This window comes from Arvicola amphibius, chromosome 2 (genome assembly GCF_903992535.2).
Source record: "Arvicola amphibius chromosome 2, mArvAmp1.2, whole genome shotgun sequence".
In the NCBI taxonomy this organism is placed as follows: domain Eukaryota; kingdom Metazoa; phylum Chordata; class Mammalia; order Rodentia; family Cricetidae; genus Arvicola; species Arvicola amphibius.
In genome coordinates this window covers 172963190-172986157 of record NC_052048.2, presented here as the reverse complement: position 1 = coordinate 172986157, position 22968 = coordinate 172963190, and the positions used below count along the sequence as shown (strand labels likewise).

Below are 22968 nucleotides of genomic sequence, written 5' to 3'. Positions count from 1 at the left end.
ATATACAACTAAGCTTGCTTCACCCTTGAATCACAATTTCAAATTAGAGGGATAGTGTTTATTTGAATTATAATGTATGCATAGTGTTTTATATTCATTAAAAAAAAAACTATGTGAATTTCCTAAGCAACCATTTTGCTTGTCAGTTTCTAAAGGGAGCAAAAGGTGCTGATGCTCCTTTATATTAGCCAGTCCAAGTTGTTTTGCTTATAAGTGTGTTGGGTGTCTAATGCATAAACATGAGTCATTCAAATCTCTCAAGATATTGTTGAACTTAGTGGAATTGCTTTTGTACGTCCTATATTCTGAGATTTGTCTGTGCCAGAGCATATGTCAGTAGCTCATTTCTCAATACTCAGAGAGATAGATGGTGATGAGCAGTCTTGTAGTGTGTTTGCTTTTCATGTAGATGGCTTCAGCATCTGCCAAAACATCAAGTAACTGCAGATATGTTTTTATTGGAGGTTTCCTATGTATTACTTATTAGTGTATTTTGAATTCTGCACCCCCTCTTGTTAATAATTTCTGGTGGTTGCAAAGTCATTTCTTGAAAAGACAAAATACTGTGTTCTCTATGAATGACCTTCCTTCCTTCTTTTGTCAATAATCAAAATGTGAGTTGATTTCCAAGCGTTCCTTGTTTTTCTTGTTGTTATTCTTTCCGTCAGTACCAAAGTTTCTTGATTGCTATGCCTTGAATTCAAGTAACATAAATCCACTAATTTTCCTCCCTGTAATGATTTATTCAGTATTGTGAATTTTTTATATTTCTCCTCAAAGAAAGGAGAGACCTTGCCTTTTAATTTTTGTAACTAAGCCTGTTATTTTTGTTAAGAGTATCTGAATCTGCAAAGAAATTTCAGGAAACTAGACATTTCAATGTTTATTTAGGCTTTCCTCAGCTTCTCTGGACAATGTTTTTTTATTTTAAGTTTTACATTGAGTTTCTGGTGGACGTTTTTAAATAGCTATGTAATTGTGAGATTTCCTGTTCTCTTTCTGTAGACTCCGGATCAGGCTCAGTATCACTCTATGAGGTAGAGCGATGTCAGCAAGTCTCCGCTACAAGTAAGACCACTCACAGTACAGTGAGCAGCATGCAGATGCCTGTGGTTACACTGTCCAACCAATGCCTTCGTACCATCAGTGACAGTAGATCCTCATGGGGCAGTCAGCACTTGCGTTTAACTTTGATTCCCATGCTTCATCCTATAGTGCCATAATATAGAACCCATGAGTGCACATAGTTCTATATTGAATTTGCATTTTAAGTTATATATCAGTACAATTATAAAATGTATTTAGTGTAATGATACAAATTATACTATGACATTCAATAAAATTATGTGATGTATTTAACTCTACACACTTAAGAAATTATTTGCACTGTGCTCCCAAATTTTAATATCTGCAGTGATTGTACACATTTACCACATACAGTCCTGTTATTTGAACTAACTTGATTAAAAGCTCTAATTGAGAAAAAATATCTGTGAACAGAAGTACATTAAATAATTCATTAAGTTGTTCATTAGATGTATAATGCTGTAAAATAGGAGTTTCTCCTCTTGGAGAAAGGGTTGTAAGTATGGGATGGGAGACTAAAGATTTCTGGGGTTTTTTTTTTTTTTTGGAGCTGAACATGCCTTGTAGTCAGACTTTAGATGCCTATGTGGATACCATTACAGGTATTGTCATGAAGAGGCAATGCTCTCCAGAAGTAAGGAGCATATGGAATACACAGACAGATCTTAACCTATAAAAGTATTCCTGGTATCTTTGGAGAAAAGGCAGATTCCAAAATTAGGACAGGGAAATTAGAGATAAATCAAAAACATCCTGAACAGCTAGAAAATAAAGAAATGTTCAGCTAATAGAAAATATCAAATCTGGGATATTGTGATCATCAACTAAAGGCTAGTGCTGGATTAGAATTTCTTGAGTAAAATTGGACTGTATGAACTTGTGTTGCTAGTAAAATTTAATAAAACGTGATTGAATAGAAAACTCTTACAAGGTAGAATGACACCTAATTAATGAAATAAATAATGTTAAAGAAATAAGGCCATTTTGCTAATGTGATGGTAATTATTGGTTTAATTGTGAATCTGTCTGTTTTAAACTATTGGATTCTAAGTTACCCCCTTACTAATTACAAGAGTAGGAATTTCATTCAGAGTAGAGAGATGCTGAACATTCTTTACTCAACTGCACGGTTTCCCTCCCCTGGAGGGCAGGGTCCATTCTCAGACCACTTCATAGGATGCATTGAGTACCAGTCACATATGTAATCTGTGCCACAAGCGCATGGTCAGAATCTGAGTGTGAGGAAATACCACCCCGATCTAAAATAATGCTACTCAGCAAACTAAGTGTCTCCTTCTCAAGTCAGTGTCATGAAGTAAACACAGACAGACTGGGGCTCATTTGAAGATGGCATGTGAACACGAGAAGGACGCGTATTCTGCACTGTTAGGATTGGAGCAGAAACAGACAGTGGGAGAGAAAACTTAAAAATCTGATCAGCAAATAGCAGTGTTAAAATCGTGTTGTCTTTGAAACAGGCACTGCGGCTATGTCATGAGACAAATTGTTCTCATGACGTAATTGTTAGGAGAAAACAGGAGAGTTCCATAATTTCTGGAAGCTGTTGCCAATTATTCAGTAACAAAATTATAAAGTCACAGATCAAGGTAGATCCAGAGAAGAGTGTGTTACAATTGTATATCTTAACAGCATATTCAGGATGGCTTTATGTTGTTCTCACAATTTTTCTTTAAGTCTGAAAGTAGTACAAAGTTTAATTATTTTAATACATTACCTCAAAATGTGAAACGCACCAGTGGTTCATTTTGTTTTAAGTTGATCAGGGCTACACAGAACACGTGTCTCAATACAAAGCTTAGCCATGCGCCACATGAGGAGAATATATTCCTTGAGGGATTTTGTTGGATTAAATTTATGTACAAAAGTAATGTTCCTGATTGTTCCGGGGTTGTAGGGCTTGTGCACCAGTTCTGTTTTCTAAGTAGGGAAGTGGTACCTAGAACAGTATCTAAGGAGCCGAGGAAGAGCTGTTTAGTGTAAACTCAGTCTCCTGTCCCCAGCTTTCCAGTTTTGTATTTCCCAGGCATTTCCTTGTGCTGTTCTTCTGTTCTAACTCTAATTGCTTCCTTTCTCCCACAGTCGCTTCCTCCTCTCCTACTTCCCTTTCCTACTTCGAAAATGAATTCTTTTTCTTCACACACTGAGCACGTCTGTGATAATTGGGTTCCCCTAAATGACCAGTTCTGTTCTCACATTCTAACTCTTAAATGAAGGAAAGTCCAATAAAGTCTTGAATTTGAGATACCCAGGACAAGAGCCTGTGTGGCAGATAATTTTTAGTGAATGTGTTTTGTTAGCATTTGTTTGATGAACTGTAAATTGGAATGTAAGCTGTTGCGTAGTGAGTTGTCTCCTAGGTGGGCAGTGAATTGTTTCACATTTTGCAAAGGTTAACATTTATTGTCTTGTTGAAATAAACCTTCCTGTTTTGCATAAATTAGAAGTTACTAGAAATTTCTATTATGTTCCATATGTTCCATATGAAAATACATAAAACCTAGTATTTAATGGTATAAAGATGTACAAGCATGCAGTATATAATTAGATTCCATGTGCTCCAGTTGCCCACAGCTATTCTGTAAGTCTGCTGGGTTTCTGTTCTGTGCCTGGCACTGTCCATGGGCCTTAGGTGCATATCTAGTAACTGTAGCTGAGATTGATTTTATAATATGTCTTTGTTTCAATGGGATTCATGCCAAGCACAGCTGAGACTCCCATACATTATTTATTCTGATTGAATGTAACAATTCTTTGCAGTACTTACAGATCACCAGTATTTAAAGAAAACACCAATTTGTGCCATTTTGAACCAAAAAGCTCCTCAACAATATCGAATCCGTGCAAAACTGAAATCATATATGCCCAGAAGACTTTTCCAGTCTGTTAAACTTTTTTGTCCTAAATGTAATTCATTGTAAGTATTTCCCAAAATTTAAAAAAAAATCATGCCATATTGTTTGTTGTTTGTATATATGTATGTTTGTGTGTGTGTGTGTGTGTGTGTGTGAGAGAGAGAGAGAGAGAGAGAGAGAGAGAGAGGAGAGAGAGGTTTTAAGTATTAAAATAAGCACGTCATGATTTAATTTGTAGTATTTTAAAGAATGCTGATGATTTGAAGGGAAAGTACTCAATTTCTACAAAGAAAATCCTTTTGAGTCATTCTTTTTTTTTGTTTTCTTTTCAGTTTTTTGAGACATGGTTTCTCTGTAGCTTTGAAGTCCACCCTGAAACTAGCTCTTGTAGATCAGGCTGGCCTCAAACTCAAAGAAATCGACCTGCCTGTGCCTCCCAAGTGCTAGATTAAGGGTGTGCGCCACCATCGCCTGGCTTGAAATAGATGTTATTTTCAGGCTTGAAATTCAAATTTTTGTAGGTTTAATACACACAACTGAAAATTTTCTGTTATGTTTAATAATGGTAATGTAGTTAAGTGTGGTGTCTTCATTCTAAACACCAGTTATTATGTGAATATGTAAAATTATGGGACCTTTTATAATCTTATTAATATGTATTTGAATGAAAAATAAAAGAAATGGCAGGAAAGGACATGACTGCTCTAGGTACTGGGGAGGAGAAAGCTTACTCCAGATATGTGGGAGAGTCCCGCATGGGATGACCAGACTGAGCCCTGTGAATCATGGGGAGGTGAAGGGAGAGGGGGAGGGCATCAGCTGCTGCTGCCTACAGTCTAAAGGTTCAAAAAGGGTAAGTGAGCAAAATGTCTAGATTAATTAGGGAAGAGCCTCCAGGGAAGGGCAGCCCTGGGCTTGAGAGTTGAGGGTCAAGGGCTAGAGGGCAGGGTGTGTAACAGGTAGGGACCAAGGGATGCCGGGAGAACCTGGCTGCCAGGTCTAGCTTTGATGTTAAATGGGCACCTCAGCCATTTGTCCCAGGTTTGGAACTTAACAGTATTCATCTCAAAACATGTTTAGATCATAAACTTTATCTCCTATTAGTCCTTTTAATATAATGTACCATCTTTCCTTGAAACATAGAAAATGATATTTTGGGAAATACAGTTACTGCATAAACATGCACACTGGGCTAGCATTCATGAAGCTGAAACTCTAGTGCACGGTCTTGTAAAAACACACCTGCACGAAACACATAATTGTGTTTTGTATTATTTGTTAATATCACTAGAATAATGTATGTGTGGTTTTCCTTACAAAATCTGAGATTGTTATGTTTTCAGAGAAATTCAATCCTTAAATCCCATTTCATAAAACTCATGGGTCTGTTTTTTACCTACATGATCTTGATCGAAAGCATCTTAGAGAATGTAAGACAGCCTGAAGTTCCACACAGCTGGGGACAGAATCAGGACAAGGACTTAAACCTTTTGATCCCAAGCCAGGCCATTTCTACTCCATGAGAACTCATGTCACTTATATGACTTAATTATTAACAATAAGTGAAGTTAACACCGTTTTAAAGTAGGCACCCTGTGGCAGTGGAATTAACTGGGATGAAGATAGAGCTGATGGTATAATACAGCAGATTAGTACGGGGAATGACTGTAAGCTTGGACTCTAAACTAGTCCTGGGCTAAGGAGATAGGGCAACAGGTAACTATGTCTGCTGCCAAGCCTGATGACTTGAGTACCCACGTGGTAGGAAATTGTCCTCTGACTTTTACACATGGTCCATGGCATGTGTTTGCCAACACAGATGCAGTCTAAGTCTATTTATGGTAAGGATTTACCTAGCCATGCAATGTTAAATACCTATTGAATAAAATCCGTTAAATCTGTGAAGTGGGTTGTCTTCTGAGTTTAAGACAGCTTAGCTGATTTAATCTTCATGTAAAATAGTTTTTTATTTTTGTTCTGTATTCACTTATTTTGTGGGTTTTAGTCTTGTACCTGCATGTGTGTCTGTGCACCATGTGTATGCCTGATGCCCACAGAATTCAGGACAGGAATTATGGGTGGTTGTGTAGCTCCATGTGGGTGCTGGGAAATAAACTTGGGTATATGTGAGAATAGCAAGTGCTTTTAATCATTGAGCAGCCCGTAAGGTTTTTTTTTTGTTGTTGTTTTTGTTTTTTTAACTTTGGTACTTTATTAAATTGGAATTTTGGGCATATCCATCTATTGTTTTCTGATACTTCGTTATCAATGGCTTTAGGCAAGAAGTTCCATATGAGGACAATTTGGATAAAATTTTACAAGATGCTTCAAGTAAAGCTCTAAATACCAAGCTGCAAGATACGTCACTGTATGACTCAAAAGTCTGGTCCACTAAAGGCCAAGGAGGACGTCAGGTTGCTGTTCATTTTGTGAAAACTGATGACATTCTCCCTCTCTCAAGTGAATGCCTAATTTTGATAGAAGGTGAGAGACTTGTTATTAGGTTTTTAAAATGTTGTTTTGCACATTAATCACTCTTAACTATAAGTTATGGACACCTACTGTTAATTTAAAATTTTCAAAACACTACATTAGCTAGATTCAAATATGTATAAGGAAACACATTCACCTGAATTGCATTTTCAGATTATGAATAAAATTTGCATTTATCTTACCTTGTTGGATTCCTGTCTGTAATCGTGCTGTGTCTGAGCAGATCTAAAAGAATAATGATGTAGAAAGGCTGATGGCTCATGGGCAGCTGTTACAGTCTTGGCCTCTGGATGTCACTGTTATTTCATAAAGTGGACCGAGTGCTCTGCTAATACCTAAATCAAGGAGAAGAACCTTGAAAAGCCATGATAATGACAACTTCAAAAGAATGGAATTGTGCCTTTTTTATTTCCTGGTTTTTTTAATCTAATTTTATAGTAATAGTTGTTTTTTTTCATCCTGACAAGTTTATGTTTTCATCTAATTTATAACCCCCTCTTCTGTGAAGTTCTTTGTAGAATTTGCTGTAGCTCACACGTTGCCTATCCCCCATGCCTTGCTCTGATTATATTTGTGTTATTGAAGAATTTGTTCTTTTAAAGGAGGAAGGTTCTGTGAAGTCTCTAAACTATCAAGCAAGTTTCACAGTGTGATTCCCGTGAAGTCCGGCCCCGAGCACCTGGAGCTGCTAGACCTCTCAGCACCCTTCCTCATACAAGGGAACGTCTGTCACTATGGGTATGTGTTCAGCTCAAGACCGGATTCCAGCTGCGTCTTCACTGTTGATCCCCTGGGCTTCTGTCTTTTCAGGAGGTTATTAGTATAGTTAGAAACAGTTCCTGAGCTACGATTGTGTTGGAACTGTAGAAATGAAGTACAGATTCAGGCCTTTGATTTTTGAGTTTTGATCTTTTCTAGAAGAGTGGTATGTGGTACAATATTCATATGTTAGAGAGAAATAGCAAATCCAAACTTTCAGAGGACAACAGGATCATTAAGGTTAGCAACTGTGTGCTGAGCTCTCTATTCAGTAGGTTAAATGTATTGAGGCAACCCTGTTGTGAGTTCAAGAGCATCCATACTAAATTTTCCTTGTATATTTCTATTCTAGAGCACACACATACACAGTGTGTATGCATGGCAATGCACCATGGGTATAAGACTTTGAAGATGTTCTTCCTAGGTCACAGGCTAAGCTTTTTTTTTTTTTTTTTTTCACAGAATTAGATGTTAATTAAAGGGTTAGTTTAGAGTTGAAAATCCAGTGAATTCAACCACTGCTGAGCCAGCATGCTGCAGTTTCTGCCTGTAGATTCTGCCCTGAAAGGAACATGAAGGAAAGCACCTATACTTGTGGTGAAACAGTCACCCAGGAAATGCTCTGCTTCTAAAAAACTTGTTCTGCAGCCTGGGGAGATCTTGCCATCCCATCTTCCATTTCCTTCTCCCTATGTGTAACATTTGCTATTCATTATTACAATGAAACTAAATTTTGATTTTTGTTATAAAATTACTTCCTGCCGTTACCATACCTAGTACTCTATTGTGGTCCTCACAGGGACCAGTAGGCTTTGCCCTTGGTTTTGTTTAATACAAAGTGGATGAAAACCTTCAGCAATGAAGTAAAATAAATTAGTAGCTGTTTTTCCTCTGAAGTACCCAGTGCCGTCATATCTTTTATATCTTCTGCAGTATTTATATACTGCTCAATTGAAATATCAAAACCCATCGTATTCTGTGCTTCTGTGAATAAGTCCACAGTTTAAACTTTGTTTCTGAAGTGATCTTGCTCCTTTTCCTTCCTGCTTTCCCTCTCGTCTTCCTAGCACAGTACGCATTGTCAGTCTAAGTCAGGAAAGCAGCAATTAGCCATTAACTTGCTTTGTAATTGTCTAATATTAGTAAATAATTCTCCATTATCTTTTTATTATTGCTGTTAATAAAAAGTATTTATATATTTGATGATTAAATGATAAACCTGAAAATAGTCACCTCTGTTTTCCCAAATACATAAATGAAAAGCATTGTTGAATTTACTTTTAAGCATATTTTTTTACTATATTTTATAAACATTTGATCATACTTAATAAAATTGAATTACTCATACTTAAAAATATATTAATATATAAGGAGAGCAAATTGTACTAAACAGTGTTCAATTTTATATTTCAAACAGTAACTATATGGCGTCATAAATTATACATCTCTGAATATTAATTTCCCTAAAATCTAACTTGTTCTCACTGTTCATTCAGAATGATTTTTTATTATTTTGTAAGGCTGTGGCCACCAGATATTGCTAATAGAGCTATAAATTCAGAGTTCCTTCAACTTTTCTCCTGTGTCTTCTTGTTTTAACAAGAAAATTCACAACCAAATTAATTTTGTCTAGAGTCCAATTTCTGATTCTCAACTTATTCTGAAGCTCATTGTCTTGGTTATCGTTTTGCTACTTTAAAAGAAAGCACTGAATTGAAGTTGCTTACAGTTTCGAGGGTGAGTCCATGACATCACAGTGGGAGCATGGAGCAGGCATGGCTCTGAAGCAGTAGCTGAGGGCTTGCTTATATCCTACCTGCAAGCTGGTGTCAGAGCAGCTGGTCCTCGTATGGACTTTTGACCCCAGTGACACTCCTCTTCCAACAAGGTCACATCTCCAGTCCTTCCTAAACAGCCCACAAACTGGGATCCAAAAATTCACATAAATGACCCCTGAGGCCTTTCTCATTCAGGCCACCACACCCGTCGTATCTTCTGTTGCTTTTGTGTAGAAAGTTAATCATAATTCTCTTTTCAAATAAGCTCATTACAGTATAGATAGTGTTTGCCCTTTTCTATTTAATAACTGACTTTTTAAAAGTGTCCCTACTTGAACAATATGTAATAACTGAATGAATTTGATTATATTTATATATTTACTAATTTTTCACTTATTCATTTCAGATGTAAACAGTGTTCAAACTTGAAACCTATACAAAACCTTCTTAATAAAGGACTTTGGAGCCCTTCCGCTGTGGCCGAAGGTTAGCTCAATTTCTGTGCTCTGTGTTTTATAATTTCAGTTCTCTTTGTCATTTGACCAATTTGTTCTTTAACATTTATGGATATTTTTGATGGAACTAGTCTAATTTTTCTAAATTGAAATCTGTTTGCAATAATTGTATTGAAAAATGAGGACTAAATATTTAAAATGTGTCTTAATTGGGTTTCTATCACTGTAAAGAGATATCGTGACCATGGCAAGCAACTCTTAGAAAGGAAAACATTTCATTGAGTAGAGGCTTACATTTCAGAAGTTCAATCCATTATCATCATGGCAGGGAGCTTGGTGATAGGCAGACATGGTGCTGGCTGCATCTTGATCAGAAGACAACAGGAGGGGCACTCTCTCACTGGGAGTTAGCTTGGTCATAGGAGACCTCAAAGGCCACACCAACATTGACACACTTCATCCAACAAAGCCTCACCTCACCTTTTGGGGGCCATTTTCTTTTAAGCCACCACAAAATGCATATGACTATTCCTAAGTGTTGTGATCATAATCATATATCAATACTTGATCATTTGTTATCAATTTAATCATTGGTCCCAAATACAAGTCCTAAGGAGATCTTTTTAACTCTTATCTTAGCACTGGAAAAGGTACTGTGATGGCTGTTATTTTCCTCCCAAGTCTTTAGCCAGGACAAAACAGTCTTTATCTCTTGCACACATAACCATCACCTAGCCTTTGTTTATAGCTTCCAGGAGCAGGGCACAGCTTGCATTCTAAGGCATGCACTTAAAACTGTTCCATTAACTTTAGACAGTTCTTAATGTTGTCTGCTATGTACAGCTAACATGGACCATGTTCTGTCTGCTATAAGAAGGAACTTGGCAGGATGGCAGTATCTATTGTGCCTGCATTGTGTCTGTATTTTCAAGCTAGCACTTCCCTTTGTCACTTCCCCATTGTCTCTCCTTCTCAGTAACCATTCCACTTTGCCAATCTTTTCTCAGAGTTTATCCTTCACAGATACTGACAGCTGTTATAATTTGGGCAACCAGAATATGGCAAGAAATGATTATTTCTGTGAAACTAATCATTCAGCTTCTTTCTAGTAGCCAGAAATTTTGTTATATAAATATATGGGTTTGTGTGTGTGTGTGTGTGTGTGTGTGTGTGCGCGCGCGCGTGCACGTATGCCTGAATATGTATTTTGTAGGTGGGTTAATTTTTTTTTCTTTTTAAATCTAACTTTGTATTTTGGATACGTTTTACTCCCCAGTCTAGTGAGATCCCATGTTACTTTGGACTTAGTAGTGCCATGCAGTGTTCCTTGGCATAGTTTTTAAGTTCACCCTTCTTGGTCTTAGTTCAGTGTAACCTCTTGAACCTCTTGAGATCTTTTGAAGCCTCACATCTGTTCTGCTTTTTCTTTCTTCCCTCCCTCCCTTTCTCCCTCCCTCCCTCCCTTCCTCCTTCTTCATTCCTTCCTTTCTATCTTTTGTTTTTTGTTTTTTTGACAAGGGGGGAGGTTGAGACAGGGCTTCTCTGTGTAACTGTTCTGGAGTTCTGACTGTCCCGGAACTCACTTTGAAGACAAGGCTAGCCTTGAACTCACAGAGATCCACCAGCCTCTGCCTCCCAGATGCTGGGTTTAAAGGCGTGCACCACCACCACTCAGCTTCTGTTCCTGTCTTATTGCTCTTGAATACTAAAATTTTGTCTGCACCTAATTTATTCTCCTGACTTTGCCTGTTTAATTAATTTTCCCATTGGAATTTGGACTGCATGCATGGACGATAATATAACATTACATCCATCTATACAATATCTTCAACTTTTGTAAAAAGGATGTTCACTTTGGTGGTAAATTTTCTTGTGATTTAGTATATCTAATTCATTCTTCTTTGTCTTAGTCAATTATGGAATCCCACATTCTGAGTTTTGTTCTTTCAACCAAATGGCATCTCTTAAAAAATAAGGGATAGTCCACACTTATACAAAGATGGGTAAACTTTTAAAAATACTGAACTGCCTGTTGCTTTTTAGAACATTCTGTAATTATAGCTTTACTTTTCATATGATTAGCATGGAATATGTTGTGTCTTACCACTTTTTGTACTGTCTCAATTATTAGGACTAAGTTGCTGACTCTGTATAAACTGGTGCATGACTTTAATAAATTGATACTAGACAAGGAATTCCCCATGTTTCCTTCTGTTGTAAATATTCTTAGTAAGTGTCATTTGCAGCTACATGCTAGAATACAACACTTTCAACTTTATAAAGATATCTAACTGCCTTGTATATTGTGCTCTTTTCCCTCACTAGTCCTGGGCATTGTACCTCTGCAGTATGTGTTTGTTATGACTTTCACGCTGGATGATGGAACAGGAGTACTGAATGCTTACCTCAAGGATTCTGTAAGTAATGGAACTGGTAAAGATTTAATTTATTAATGAATTCATACTTCTTAGTTTTACTTCATTGAAACTTACTGAGAACTTTTGAAGCCTAAAACTCAGTTCCTCTATATTTTGTTCTCTAAAGGATTTAAAATAACTTAAAGTATATAAATAAATCTAATATTGTATGTCTTTTGCTTTTGAGTATTTATTATAAACCTTATTTTTTAAAAATAAAGTTGAGAAATCAAAATTGGAGAATTATTGTCCCTGTCATGCAGAAATTCCATAGCTAGACAAGAAAGCAGATATCTAGCCACATTGTAGTCATCTGACCGTACTTTGTAAGCTATGTGGTTGGAAGCTAAATGAAGTTACTTGATAAACAAACAGTATTGTTGTGTAAGCTGTAGAGAAACTCGTAAGACTGCTGTCGTTTCTGACACTCGTCATTGTCCTTTGGCTAGTCCTTGAGGCCACCCTTAGCTGTGATCAGTTACAAGGTCTTCCTCTCCCTATAAGCAGGAACTGTCACTTCCCCGCACTATGTGTAACTTTGTACATGGAGTCTTGAAGCTTAACCTAGGCCCCGATGTGACTTCTTCACATCTGTTCTATCACAATTGACTGTGCACATGACTGATGGCTCTCTTCCTAAGCTTGGGCTAATGCTGCATGTCCCAAAGTCTTGAGCCTCAGATGACCTTGTTAGGTGTTCCACAGTAGCCCATAGTTCCAGTGGGCACAGTCAAATCACTGGCTCTCATAGGCATGAAATAATAAATGATAAGAGGAAGAGCAACTGTTTGTTGGAATAAGAGGTTTTATTTTTGTTTTTTGTTTTGTTTTTTGTTTTCTATTCTGTGGTTCTTTTTTGCTTTTTGGTTTTTTTTTGTTTTTTTTGGGGGGGTATATGTGGGGGATATTGTTTTTGTTAACTGTCATAAATTGGAAGACAGTCCAAGTTGAGGTTAAGAGAATTTTTTTCTGGTTTCTACAGTTTACCCAATCACTTACTAAATGAATATTTACTGGGAAGCTGCTAAATGCCTTGTGTGTTGAAGATAAAATAGTTAGCAAAGCAAGAAAAATCTCTTCTGAAACTTAAAGTAGAAAGGAAAGAAATTAAGTAAATGTTATCTTAATGTTATATCCTTTCATACTTAATAGATTTACTTTCCAGGGTATAAAGCCTTATCACATCAGCCTTGCTGCATGATCTTACTGTGCTCATCTCAAAGCTGTCTCACAATTCCAGCAGTGAATCAGATCTTAGATTTGACCAGTATTCCAGTTCATGCATTCCATAGCCTTAGAAGACTGATGTTTATAATATATCATTTTTGCAAAGTAGATATTTGTAGTATGAAGCGGCGGGGCTGCGTCCGGCCACCCGGCCACCGACTAGCTTTACACCCGAAATAATTACACGGAAACTCTATTCTTTTAAATACTGCCTGGCCCATAGTTTCAGCCTCTTATTGGCTAATTCTCACATCTTCCTTTAACCCATATTTAGTAATCTGGGCAGCACCACGAGGTGTGGCTTACCAGGAGAGATCTTAACCTGCGTCCATCTCGGAGAGGAGCAGCATGGAGACTCACTATGGCGAATGCCTGAAGCGTCTCCCCAACTCTACTTCCTTGTTCCCACAATTCTGTTCTGTCTACTCCACCTACCTAATTTTCTGTCTCTTAAAGGGCCAAGGCAGTTTTCTTTATTAATTAACCAATGAAAGAAACATAGACAGATAACTCTCCTCCATCATTTCCCCTTTTTCTGTTTAAACAAAAAAGAAAGGCTTCAACTTTAACATAGCAAAATTACATATAACAAAACAGTTATCAAGCAAGTATTACAGTTACAATATTTAAATCTATTTTATCCTTTATCATAACTAAGGAAATCTATAACTATCTATTTATTCTTCAACTCCATCAAAGACTCCAGAAGGATATAATATTACCTAAGTAAACAAGTCATTTGTAACTTTCAAACTCTAGAAATGACAGAGACAACTCGCTGCCTAGACAGTCACCCAAAGTTCCTCTGTACCGTTGGGGCATCCATCTTCAGCCTACAGGCCCATAGTGTCCAGCAGACTTTTTCATGAAGCAGGAAATTCCAAAGACAGTTCAGTCACTTTCTGCTGTGTCCTGCAGAACGTCTCGCAGACTCTTTCATGAATCAGGAACCCCAAAAGACCATCTCACCTTTAGGCAAGTTCAGCAGTCCTCTTTCTGTGGGTTCCTTGTGTCCAGTTTATGCAACAGTCCAGGCAAGAGCAGTTTCTTGCCCAAATGGCTAACAAACTCCATAAGTAGCCTCTTCGATGCCCATCTTCCTCTCGAAGTAGATTGGTGCTGCCAGGAGCAGACGTGTCTCATTGTCATGAAAAACCCTAAGTTATTAAAACATTAAATGCCATATTCTGCAGTCTTTGAAAGATATGAAGAATGTCTATCTAACTGAAATATATCTCTACATACCTAGAAAATCTAATAACATGACTACAAGCTTAACTATTATCAATGATTATCCATTAACAACCTATATTTCCTAATTATACATTACAGTTTTTAAAATGAACTACACAATCAAAATAGCTTAATCAAGATCAGAAATACATATACATATAACAAATTGACCTTAAAATCCATACCATTGCAAATTATTCATCTCTATATCATATCCCCCTTTAAATGTAAAAGAACATTTATAAACAATATTTGGGAAAATGAGCGCAGTTATTTCTCTCCAAACTGCTTCCTGCTGAATGGGGGCGCTGTTATTTAGGTCTTTCATGGTGTAACCTGTGTGCTAGGTTCCTCTCAGTCGGCAGTTGAGCGAAGTAATTTTTTGAGGGTGTTCACAGCAACCTTTCAGGAGGGCGTGGTCTATCATACCATATTGGGATAGAAGCAATCCACAGAGTCTCATCCTCTGTGAAAACAAAAGAAGAAACTCTTTTCCAAAGCATCATGTTCTTAGATCCAAATCCTGAAGTCATACCGTTAAGATGTCCATTCTGGTCTAGCCTGGCAGCCCATATAATGAAATGTCTCTCTGTACTTAGCTCCTTTACAGTCAAAAAAATCAAAGAAAACACAACAAAATACATAATCCAGACTCTCTGTGAATTTTACATTTTTACGTGGCTTATTTTTACTCTATCACTTTACTTCTTTTAATCTATAACTATCTATACTCTGTCTCTTTAAAGACTTTAACCTTTTTTTTTTAAAGGCATTAACTTTATTTTTTATATTTTTTTCTTCTCTCAAGCCTACGTACATTTATATGTCTGAATCTGTCCTATTGTGAATCTGTAATTTTTTAATATCCAGGAGCACTTCTTAAAAGGTTAACCACTTTTTAAAAACTTAAGTTGCGCCATGTAGAGGTAATATGGTACTGCCTGTTTTCAGCCAAGTCTAAACCTTAACTGCGCTGTTATCATGGTAATTACGATAGACCTGTCTGAGCTCAGCACAATTCAGCATGGCGGAGCAGAGCCAGAGCTGCTACTGCCTCAGTCATTTGGTGTCCCTGAGCTGCACACAGTTACAGGTACACAGCAGTCCACATTGGAGCTGCACTCAGCAGTTTAATTTTGATACTGAGCGTGCAGCACAGAAACTCTTTTAATCCAAGTCACAGCCGAATCTGACGCGCAGAGCACCACGCAGTCTGAAAACACCTCTCTCTCTATGGCGGCAGGAATCCGCAAATGCTGTCCCGCTCGCTCGCCTAAGCCTGATTCCGCCATCTGCCCAGGTGCAGGCAGGGAGCAGTGAGCCATTGGCATGGTCTCAGAGTACTTTTTTTCCCCGATCCCAAGCGGGCACACAAACATCCAGTCCATAAAAGCCACTGAAATGGTTTATAGCCAGAATTTGCACTGGCAGCACAGCACCAGGAAGCCGCGTTTTAAAATGACTCAGCTTTTCTCTGCCGCTATTGCAGAAACAGAAAATCTCTCTACGGCACGTCCAGGCAAACAGCAGAAAGCTGTGTTAAACTCTCTCTCCTTTATTTAAAGCCCTCTCAGGTTAGAAACCTGAGTGGATTTAGTCACCACGTTGGAGCGCCAATCTGTAGTGTGAAGCGGCGGGGCTGTGTCCCGCCACCCGGCAGCCGGCTAGCTTTACACCCGAAATAATTACACGGAAACTGTATTCTTTTAAAACACTGCCTGGCCCATTATCTGTAGCCTCTTATTGGTTAATTGTCACATCTTTTTTTAACCCATATTTAGTAATCTGTGTAGCACCACGAGGTGTGGCTTACCAGGAGAGATCTTAACCTGCGTCCATCTCGGAGAGGAGCAGCATGGAGACTCACTATGGCGAAAGCCTGAAGCGTCTCCCCAACTCTACTTCCTTGTTCCCACAATTCTGTTCTGTCTACTCCACCTACCTAATTTTCTGTCTCTTAAAGGACCAAGGCAGTTTTCTTTATTAATTAACCAATGAAAGAAACATAGACAGATAACTCTCCTCCATCAGATATTGAAATTCTGTACATTGAAGCTTTGCCTTTATTTTTTTTATTTTTCTTGTATAAATGTTTTGCCTACATGTTTGTCTGTACACTGTGTGTATGTGTACTCCCTATGGATTAGAAGACATCCGATCCCCTGGATAGAGTTCTGCTGCGCTCACTGTGTGGCGCTGCGACTCTGACCCGGGTCCTCTGCAGGAGTAGCTGGTACCTTTAATCCCTGAGCCATCTCTAGCCCCAGCTTTTTCAAATGATAAATGTCTCCTTTGTTTATATTTTAGGAGAACTTTTTCAAGATCCCGGCATCAGAAGTTCTCACTGATGATGACCTTCAGAGAAGTCTAGAAACAATCATGAATATGTTATGTCCACCAAGAATAAAAATTGGTAGGCAATATTCAAAAGATGCCTCTCTTTTCTTTTTTGTGGAGAAACACCTAGCACATTTCTAACCTGGAGACTGTAAGTAAGCAAATCACAAGTCCCTGTGAATTACTAGGTTACAAATGGTAACTGTTCCCATCTTTCGATGAGATAGTAGCTGAGACAAATATAAAGGAATTTTAAAATACTTTCAAATACACTTTAAAGGATAAGTTTTGGTCCCAGCACACTTGACTCTGAGTTTATACACACAGCATACAGACAATAAGCCTGCAATTATACCTAAAGAATACAATTTCTACAAGAAGCATGTCCTGAAATTCAGCTGCATTTATCTTGTTGGACTCATTGATGGTTTTCTTTTCAGTGTTAATGAACTTTAGAATTTTCAGTTTTTACATTTCAAAGTTTATGAACTTCAGTTTTTTTCTCCATCAACACTGGCTAGTCAACATGCTAACATGCTTCTGCCTAGATGAAGTTTTACCACTTACAGGGCACCATGTCCTTCTGTGGCCAGTGATTTCTCTTGGAAATCTAAATTGTGTTAAGAAGCTTGATTCTTCTAGTAATTGTTCTCAGCAACAAATGTTCCCTGTGCGGGCTTTGCTATTGCTGATGTGACTGTTGGAGTGGCTCTGGCTGAGCGTATGTTCTGTCAGTCCGTACTGTAGCATGGGTTCCCAAGAGAAGGGGATTTTTGCTCATCTGGAGAAAAGTTTAATTGGATATATTTGCTTTCAGTTTTAATTTGTGTTGGCTATTGGAATGACCATGGGTAAAACTTTTCCAAAAAGAAAAGTCTCTGGGCCTGGTAACTTTTGATATATACAGGAAGTTATTTTTAAAATACTTTCCAATGTACCATTCTACCAGCAACACAAGAAGTCACGTTTCTTTATACTGGCCAGGCTTGAGGACTGTACCAGGTGTCATTCAAACCATCCTGAGCCTTCTGATGATGTTAGAAATGAGTCTGACTTGCTCTCAAAATGTAGAGATAGCACCCATTGCTGCCAGGGTGGAGGAGTCTGTACCTGCCTCCTGCAGGGCAGGTGATGTGTAATGCTTAGCTCAGGCTGAAGTTCAGGTTCTGTGTCCTCACAGCTCCTCAAGGAGAAGCCAGGGAGGCCCGTAAACAGTCCACGTGGGAAGAGGTGTTCGACTGTCTCTGCTGTCTGGTGTTTTATAAACTCAGTCACTTTCATCTGTGGCTGGGAAAAGAGCTCAGATAAGTCCGGGTTACCTTAATGGTTAAATGAGATTTCCTTTGGTCTGTAGATACATACCCTTGGCTGGAGTGCCTCATCAAGTCCTACAACGTCACCATTGGAACAGAGCAGCGGATTTGCTACCAGATTTTTGACACCACAGTTGCAGAAGACACCGTGTAGTGCTGTCATTCATGCGGTGTGTGTGGGATTTTACAGTTTTAGAAGAAAGTTACAACTCTCTGTGAGGTTATCAGAAGATGCTTTACAGTTGTCAGAGTGATGGACCCATGTCCAGTATACTTCAGTTCCTTTGTATAGGAAGACATTTTATTGTTATTTATGCCTTCTTGTGAACATGTTTAAAATTCCTTGTTGTTCAGTGTGTTCAGGGAAGTACAGTATGAGGCTACTGCACTTGAGGACCACATTTTCTTGGCTCCCATTTGTAAAACGCCGGTGGCTAAGTTTCACATGTCTACAGAAGAATCCTCGTAACCACCGTGTTGAAAGAGGTCTGCTGTGCTTCCTCATGCGAGTATACGGTTTCCTGGCTTTGAGCAAATGCTTGTCTGAGTGAGTCTCTGTATGCTGAGAGGAATGTTAAGTAGACATGGCAGAATTGTTTAGGTGCTGATGTTCCCCATTTTTGGATAAATCTATCTCTTTAAAACAAATAGTATATTCCACTTCCTGCTTCTTTCTGTAAACTAGAAGTTATTTTATTCCATACCAGCTAATAAACTATTGAAATTTATGATTTATGTGGATCATATATATTTTCTCTTTTCAGTAGTCTTGTATAAATATTTCTATATTGCATATATTTGGTTGTTAATTCAATTAAATGACCTTTTTATTCAACAGTATTTATCAATTTATGGGGTGTTTTTCTGAAAAAGAAAATGTACAATATATTCTGATTATATTTTCCTTTCCTTAACTTCTCCCACATACTCCCCACACACCCAACTGCACAAACTTTCTTTTTCTCTCTTGAAAAACAAACAGACAAAACAAAGAAGCCATAACAAAACACACACACACACACACAAAATTCTTAAAACACAAAATCAGGAACTATACTATGTAAGCAAAAGACCAGTATGACCCGGGGGTGGGGAGGGTGTAAAGATAAAGCAACATGAGTCAAAAAGTCCGAGTTTGTTTTGTATTGCTTATTTACTTCTGGACATAGGACTGTCTTTAAGTGCGGTTACTATACCTAGTGAGATTATTGGAGAAAACTAATTTTTCCTTTGGCAAATTGAAGATAGTTCCCTGTTATGGATGGGAGGTCCTATGTCCAGTTCCTCTCCTGAATGCTGGGACTCTTTCTTGCTTAAACCTCTATAGGTCTGGTGTATGCTGTCACAGTCTCTCTGAGTTCATGTGTGTCAGTCCTGAGTGTCTACAAGATCTTAGTTCCTTAGCATCTTCCACCTGCCCCCTCCCACCACTGGCTTTTACGGTTTTTCTATTTCTTTGGCACAATTCCCTGAACCTTGAGGAGAGAGGTTTGATGGAAAAAAAATTCCATTCAGGGATCGTATTCCTGACACTGCGTGGAGGCCAGGAGCCAGAGATTGGATAGCTCAGAGACCTGGGGTAGAACCAAATATGACTGCAAAGAGAAAAACAAGTGATTTCTACCAATGGTCTGCTGTTCTCATAGACCAATCGGTGCTTGTCCAGTCATCAGAGGCTTCCAGTGGCAGCAGATGGGAACCACTGCAGAGACCCACAGCCAGACACGCACAGAGAAAGCTTAAATTGGAGCCTCCATTGGTTCTCTCTCCTCAGCAGTCTGGGAACCTTGTGGAAGGGGGTGGAAAGATTGTAGGAGTCAGGGTATGGAGGACACCAGCAGAACGAGGCCCACTGAATCAACTAAGCAGGGCTCAAATGGTCCCGCAGAGACTGAAGCAGCAAGAATGGGGCCTGCGTGGGTCTGCACCAGATCTTCCTCGTTTATGTTCTGGCTGTCAGCTTGGTGGTTTGGGAGACTCCTTACAGGGGAGGGGGGCTCTGGCCCTTTTAGCCTGCTCTTGGGACTCTTCCTCATATTGAATTGCCTTGTGTTATGGTTGTTCTCTTACAGACCTGCTATTTTTGGAAAGGAAATGGAAGGAGAGTGGATCTAGGGGAGAGGAGAGGTACAGGGATTGGGGGAAGTGGGGGAAAGTGAGGGCTGGGCTGGGGAGAGTGGAGTGAGGCAAAACTGTGGTCAGGACGTATGAGAGATTTTGTTTTCTAAAAATATCCTATTTAGTGCTAAGTGTAGAATGGAGCGGCGGGGCTGTGTCCTGCCACCCAGCTAGCTTTACCCAAAATAATTACACAGAAACTGTATTCTTTTAAAACACTGCCTGGCCCATAGTTTCAGCCTCTTATTGGCTAATTCTCACATCTTCCTTTAACCCATATTTAGTAATCCGTGTAGCACCACGAGGTGTGGCTTACCAGGAGAGATCTTAACCTGCTTCCATCTCAGAGAGGAGAATCATGGTGACTGCCTGAAGCGTCTCCCCTCTCTTTTCCAGAACTCTGTTCTGTCTACTCCACCTACCTAATTTTCTGACTCTTAAAGGGCCAAGGCAGTTTTCTTTATTAATTAACCAATGAAAGTAACATAGACAGATAACTCTCCTCCATCAGCTAAGTGTTCCAAAATATCTTCCTCTTCACATGCTGTGCAGTTGCGTTTGTGTGTTAGTTCCCATCTGCTGCAAGACACAACTTCTCTGATGATGACTGAGTGAGACACTGATCTGTATGGTATGATGGCTCATCTAGATGGTCAGCCTGACCACGTCTGCAACTAAAACCCCGAAGTGGAGAGTACACTTAGGAAGGACTATTGTTCAATTTATGGAGTAGGAAGATCCCCTTCTAATCTGGATCTTTGAGGCAGAAAGACACACCTTTAATCCAGATCATTTGAACTGGGAAAAGACATGCCTTTAATCCAGAACTGCACCATGTCTTTTGCTGGACGCCTTTATAATGGCATCAGAGAATGAAGCTTTTGCTCTCTGCCTGTTTGTCCTTGCCAGCAGGCTCTTTCCTTAACTGGCATTGAAGCCTACTTTTTTAGGACTGTAGAGTGTACTGAAGACCAAATGAGACACCCAGCTTTATGGATGGAACAACTGCCGGATTCTTGACTTTCCGGTCACAGCTAGCCATTGTTGGATTATCTAGCCTGCAGCCTTTAAATTTCTCTAAAAAATTCCCTTTCTATATATAGAGAATCATTCTATACATCCTGTTACTCTGGAGAACCACAGCTTATACATACAGGTATTGCAGAATGTTGCCAAGGGTTATTTTATTGATATGTCCCTTAAGCAGAACAATAGTATTTGGTTTTCCCCTAAACCTGTGGTCTATAGCATCAAAGTCTTGGCCAGTGGAGCAGTTTCAGGCACACATTGGTTCCATCTCATGGAGTGGACCTTAAATCTAATCAGATTTCTTATATTTTCCATAATGTTTGAGGCACTGTTATGCCAGGGTATTATGACAGAGGGCATGGTTGTAGACCTTGGAGGTCTGGTGTTTACCATTCTCATCTAGTAGCATGCAGAGTTTATTCCAGGACAACAATGAGTAATACTCAGTAAAGATGGATGCTATATTTTACACCAGCTCGACTTTCCTGTGTTGAATGAGATATATAAGTGTTGTCATTTGCTCTAGGGGCTTTTAACATCATTTTGTGAAGAACAACCAATCGCCTTAACAATAACCTGAGGTGTTTGGAGGTTTCCATGGGAAACCTTTGGACAACTCAATTAGATGTAACTTATTTCTGGTACTGTGGGCCTCAGTTGATGGTGAGAGATGTCCAATTAGAGCATCATTTCCCCCATTATTTGATGTAACCCATTTCTGGCACTGTAGGTTTCATTTGATGGTGAAAGATGTCCAATTAGAGCATTATTTCCCACACACCCAACTATACAAACTTTCTTTTTCTCTCTTGGAAAACAAAGAAGCCTTTCCTGAATTTAATTAAATGGTCATGTGGGTTTTGTCTCTCAGTCTGTTTATGTGGTAGATTATGCTTATTGAGAGTTATATGTGTTAGACTAACAGCAGAGATCAACGCAAGGCCACAAATATGGCACCACTCTCCAGGGTAACCAGCCTTCAACATGGCTGCAAGTTGAGTACATTGGACCATTTCTTCTTTGGAAAAGACAGTGCTTTGCCCTTTCTGGAGTAGATACTTATTCTGGTTATGTGTCTACCAAAATGACCATCCATGGACTTATAGAATGCCTATCCACAGCCATAGTACCCCACACACCATTGCTTCTGATCAAGGAACTCACTTGACAAACAGTGAAGTGTAAGAGTTGGCCTATGATCATGTAACCCACTGGTCTTATCATGTTCCCCACCATCCTGAAGCAGCTGGTTTGACAGAAAGATGGAATAGCCTTTTAAAGACACAGTTACAGTACCAATTAGGTACCAGTAGCCTGGAGGACAGGGAAAGGGTTCTCCAGAAGGCAGTATATGCTCTGAATCAGTGTCCAATATATGGTACAGTTTCTCCAATAGCCAGGATCCACAGGTCCAGTGTTGTAGATGGAGCGGCAGGCTGTGTCCCGTCGCCCAACTGGCTTACACCCGGGCTAGTGGGCTGCTTGTCATCCTGGCCACCCAGCTAGTTTATGCCTGAAATAATCACACGGAGATCTGTATTAATTAAATTGCTGTCTGGCCCATTATCTCTAGCCTCTCATTGGCTAACTCTCATATCTTGATTCAACCCATTTCTAATAATCTGTATGTAACCATGAGGCTGTGGCTTACCAGGAAAGATTCAGCGTGTTTGACCTGGCAGCTTCATGTTGGGCAGCTCCCTGCCTGCCTTCTTCCTCCCAGAATTCTGTTTTGTCTACTCCACCCGCCAAGGCAGCTTCCTTATTCAACCAATGAAATCAACACAAATGCAGAAGGACCTCCTACACCAGTCCAGAAATCAAAGGATGAAGAAGGAACTGGTTCCACT

The 22968-nt window shown here is 39.0% G+C and overlaps 1 protein-coding gene across 4 annotated transcripts in view; it reads left to right on the top strand.

The window, feature by feature from the left end:
• The window catches only part of Pot1 (protection of telomeres 1), a 73851-nt gene extending 55152 nt beyond the window's left edge, over positions 1–18699 (top strand). For all 4 annotated transcript variants that reach the window (XM_038320722.1, XM_038320723.1, XM_038320726.1 and 1 more), the window contains 8 exons: positions 1006–1068; positions 3865–4021; positions 6238–6443; positions 7055–7190; positions 9396–9475; positions 11770–11861; positions 16629–16734; positions 18013–18699. In XM_038320722.1, the coding sequence (XP_038176650.1) occupies positions 1006–1068; positions 3865–4021; positions 6238–6443; positions 7055–7190; positions 9396–9475; positions 11770–11861; positions 16629–16734; positions 18013–18125 (953 nt within the window). In that variant the 3' untranslated portion in view covers positions 18126–18699. The remainder of the gene's footprint in view (positions 1–1005; positions 1069–3864; positions 4022–6237; positions 6444–7054; positions 7191–9395; positions 9476–11769; positions 11862–16628; positions 16735–18012) is intronic.
• Positions 18700–22968: the final 4269 nt, after the last annotated feature.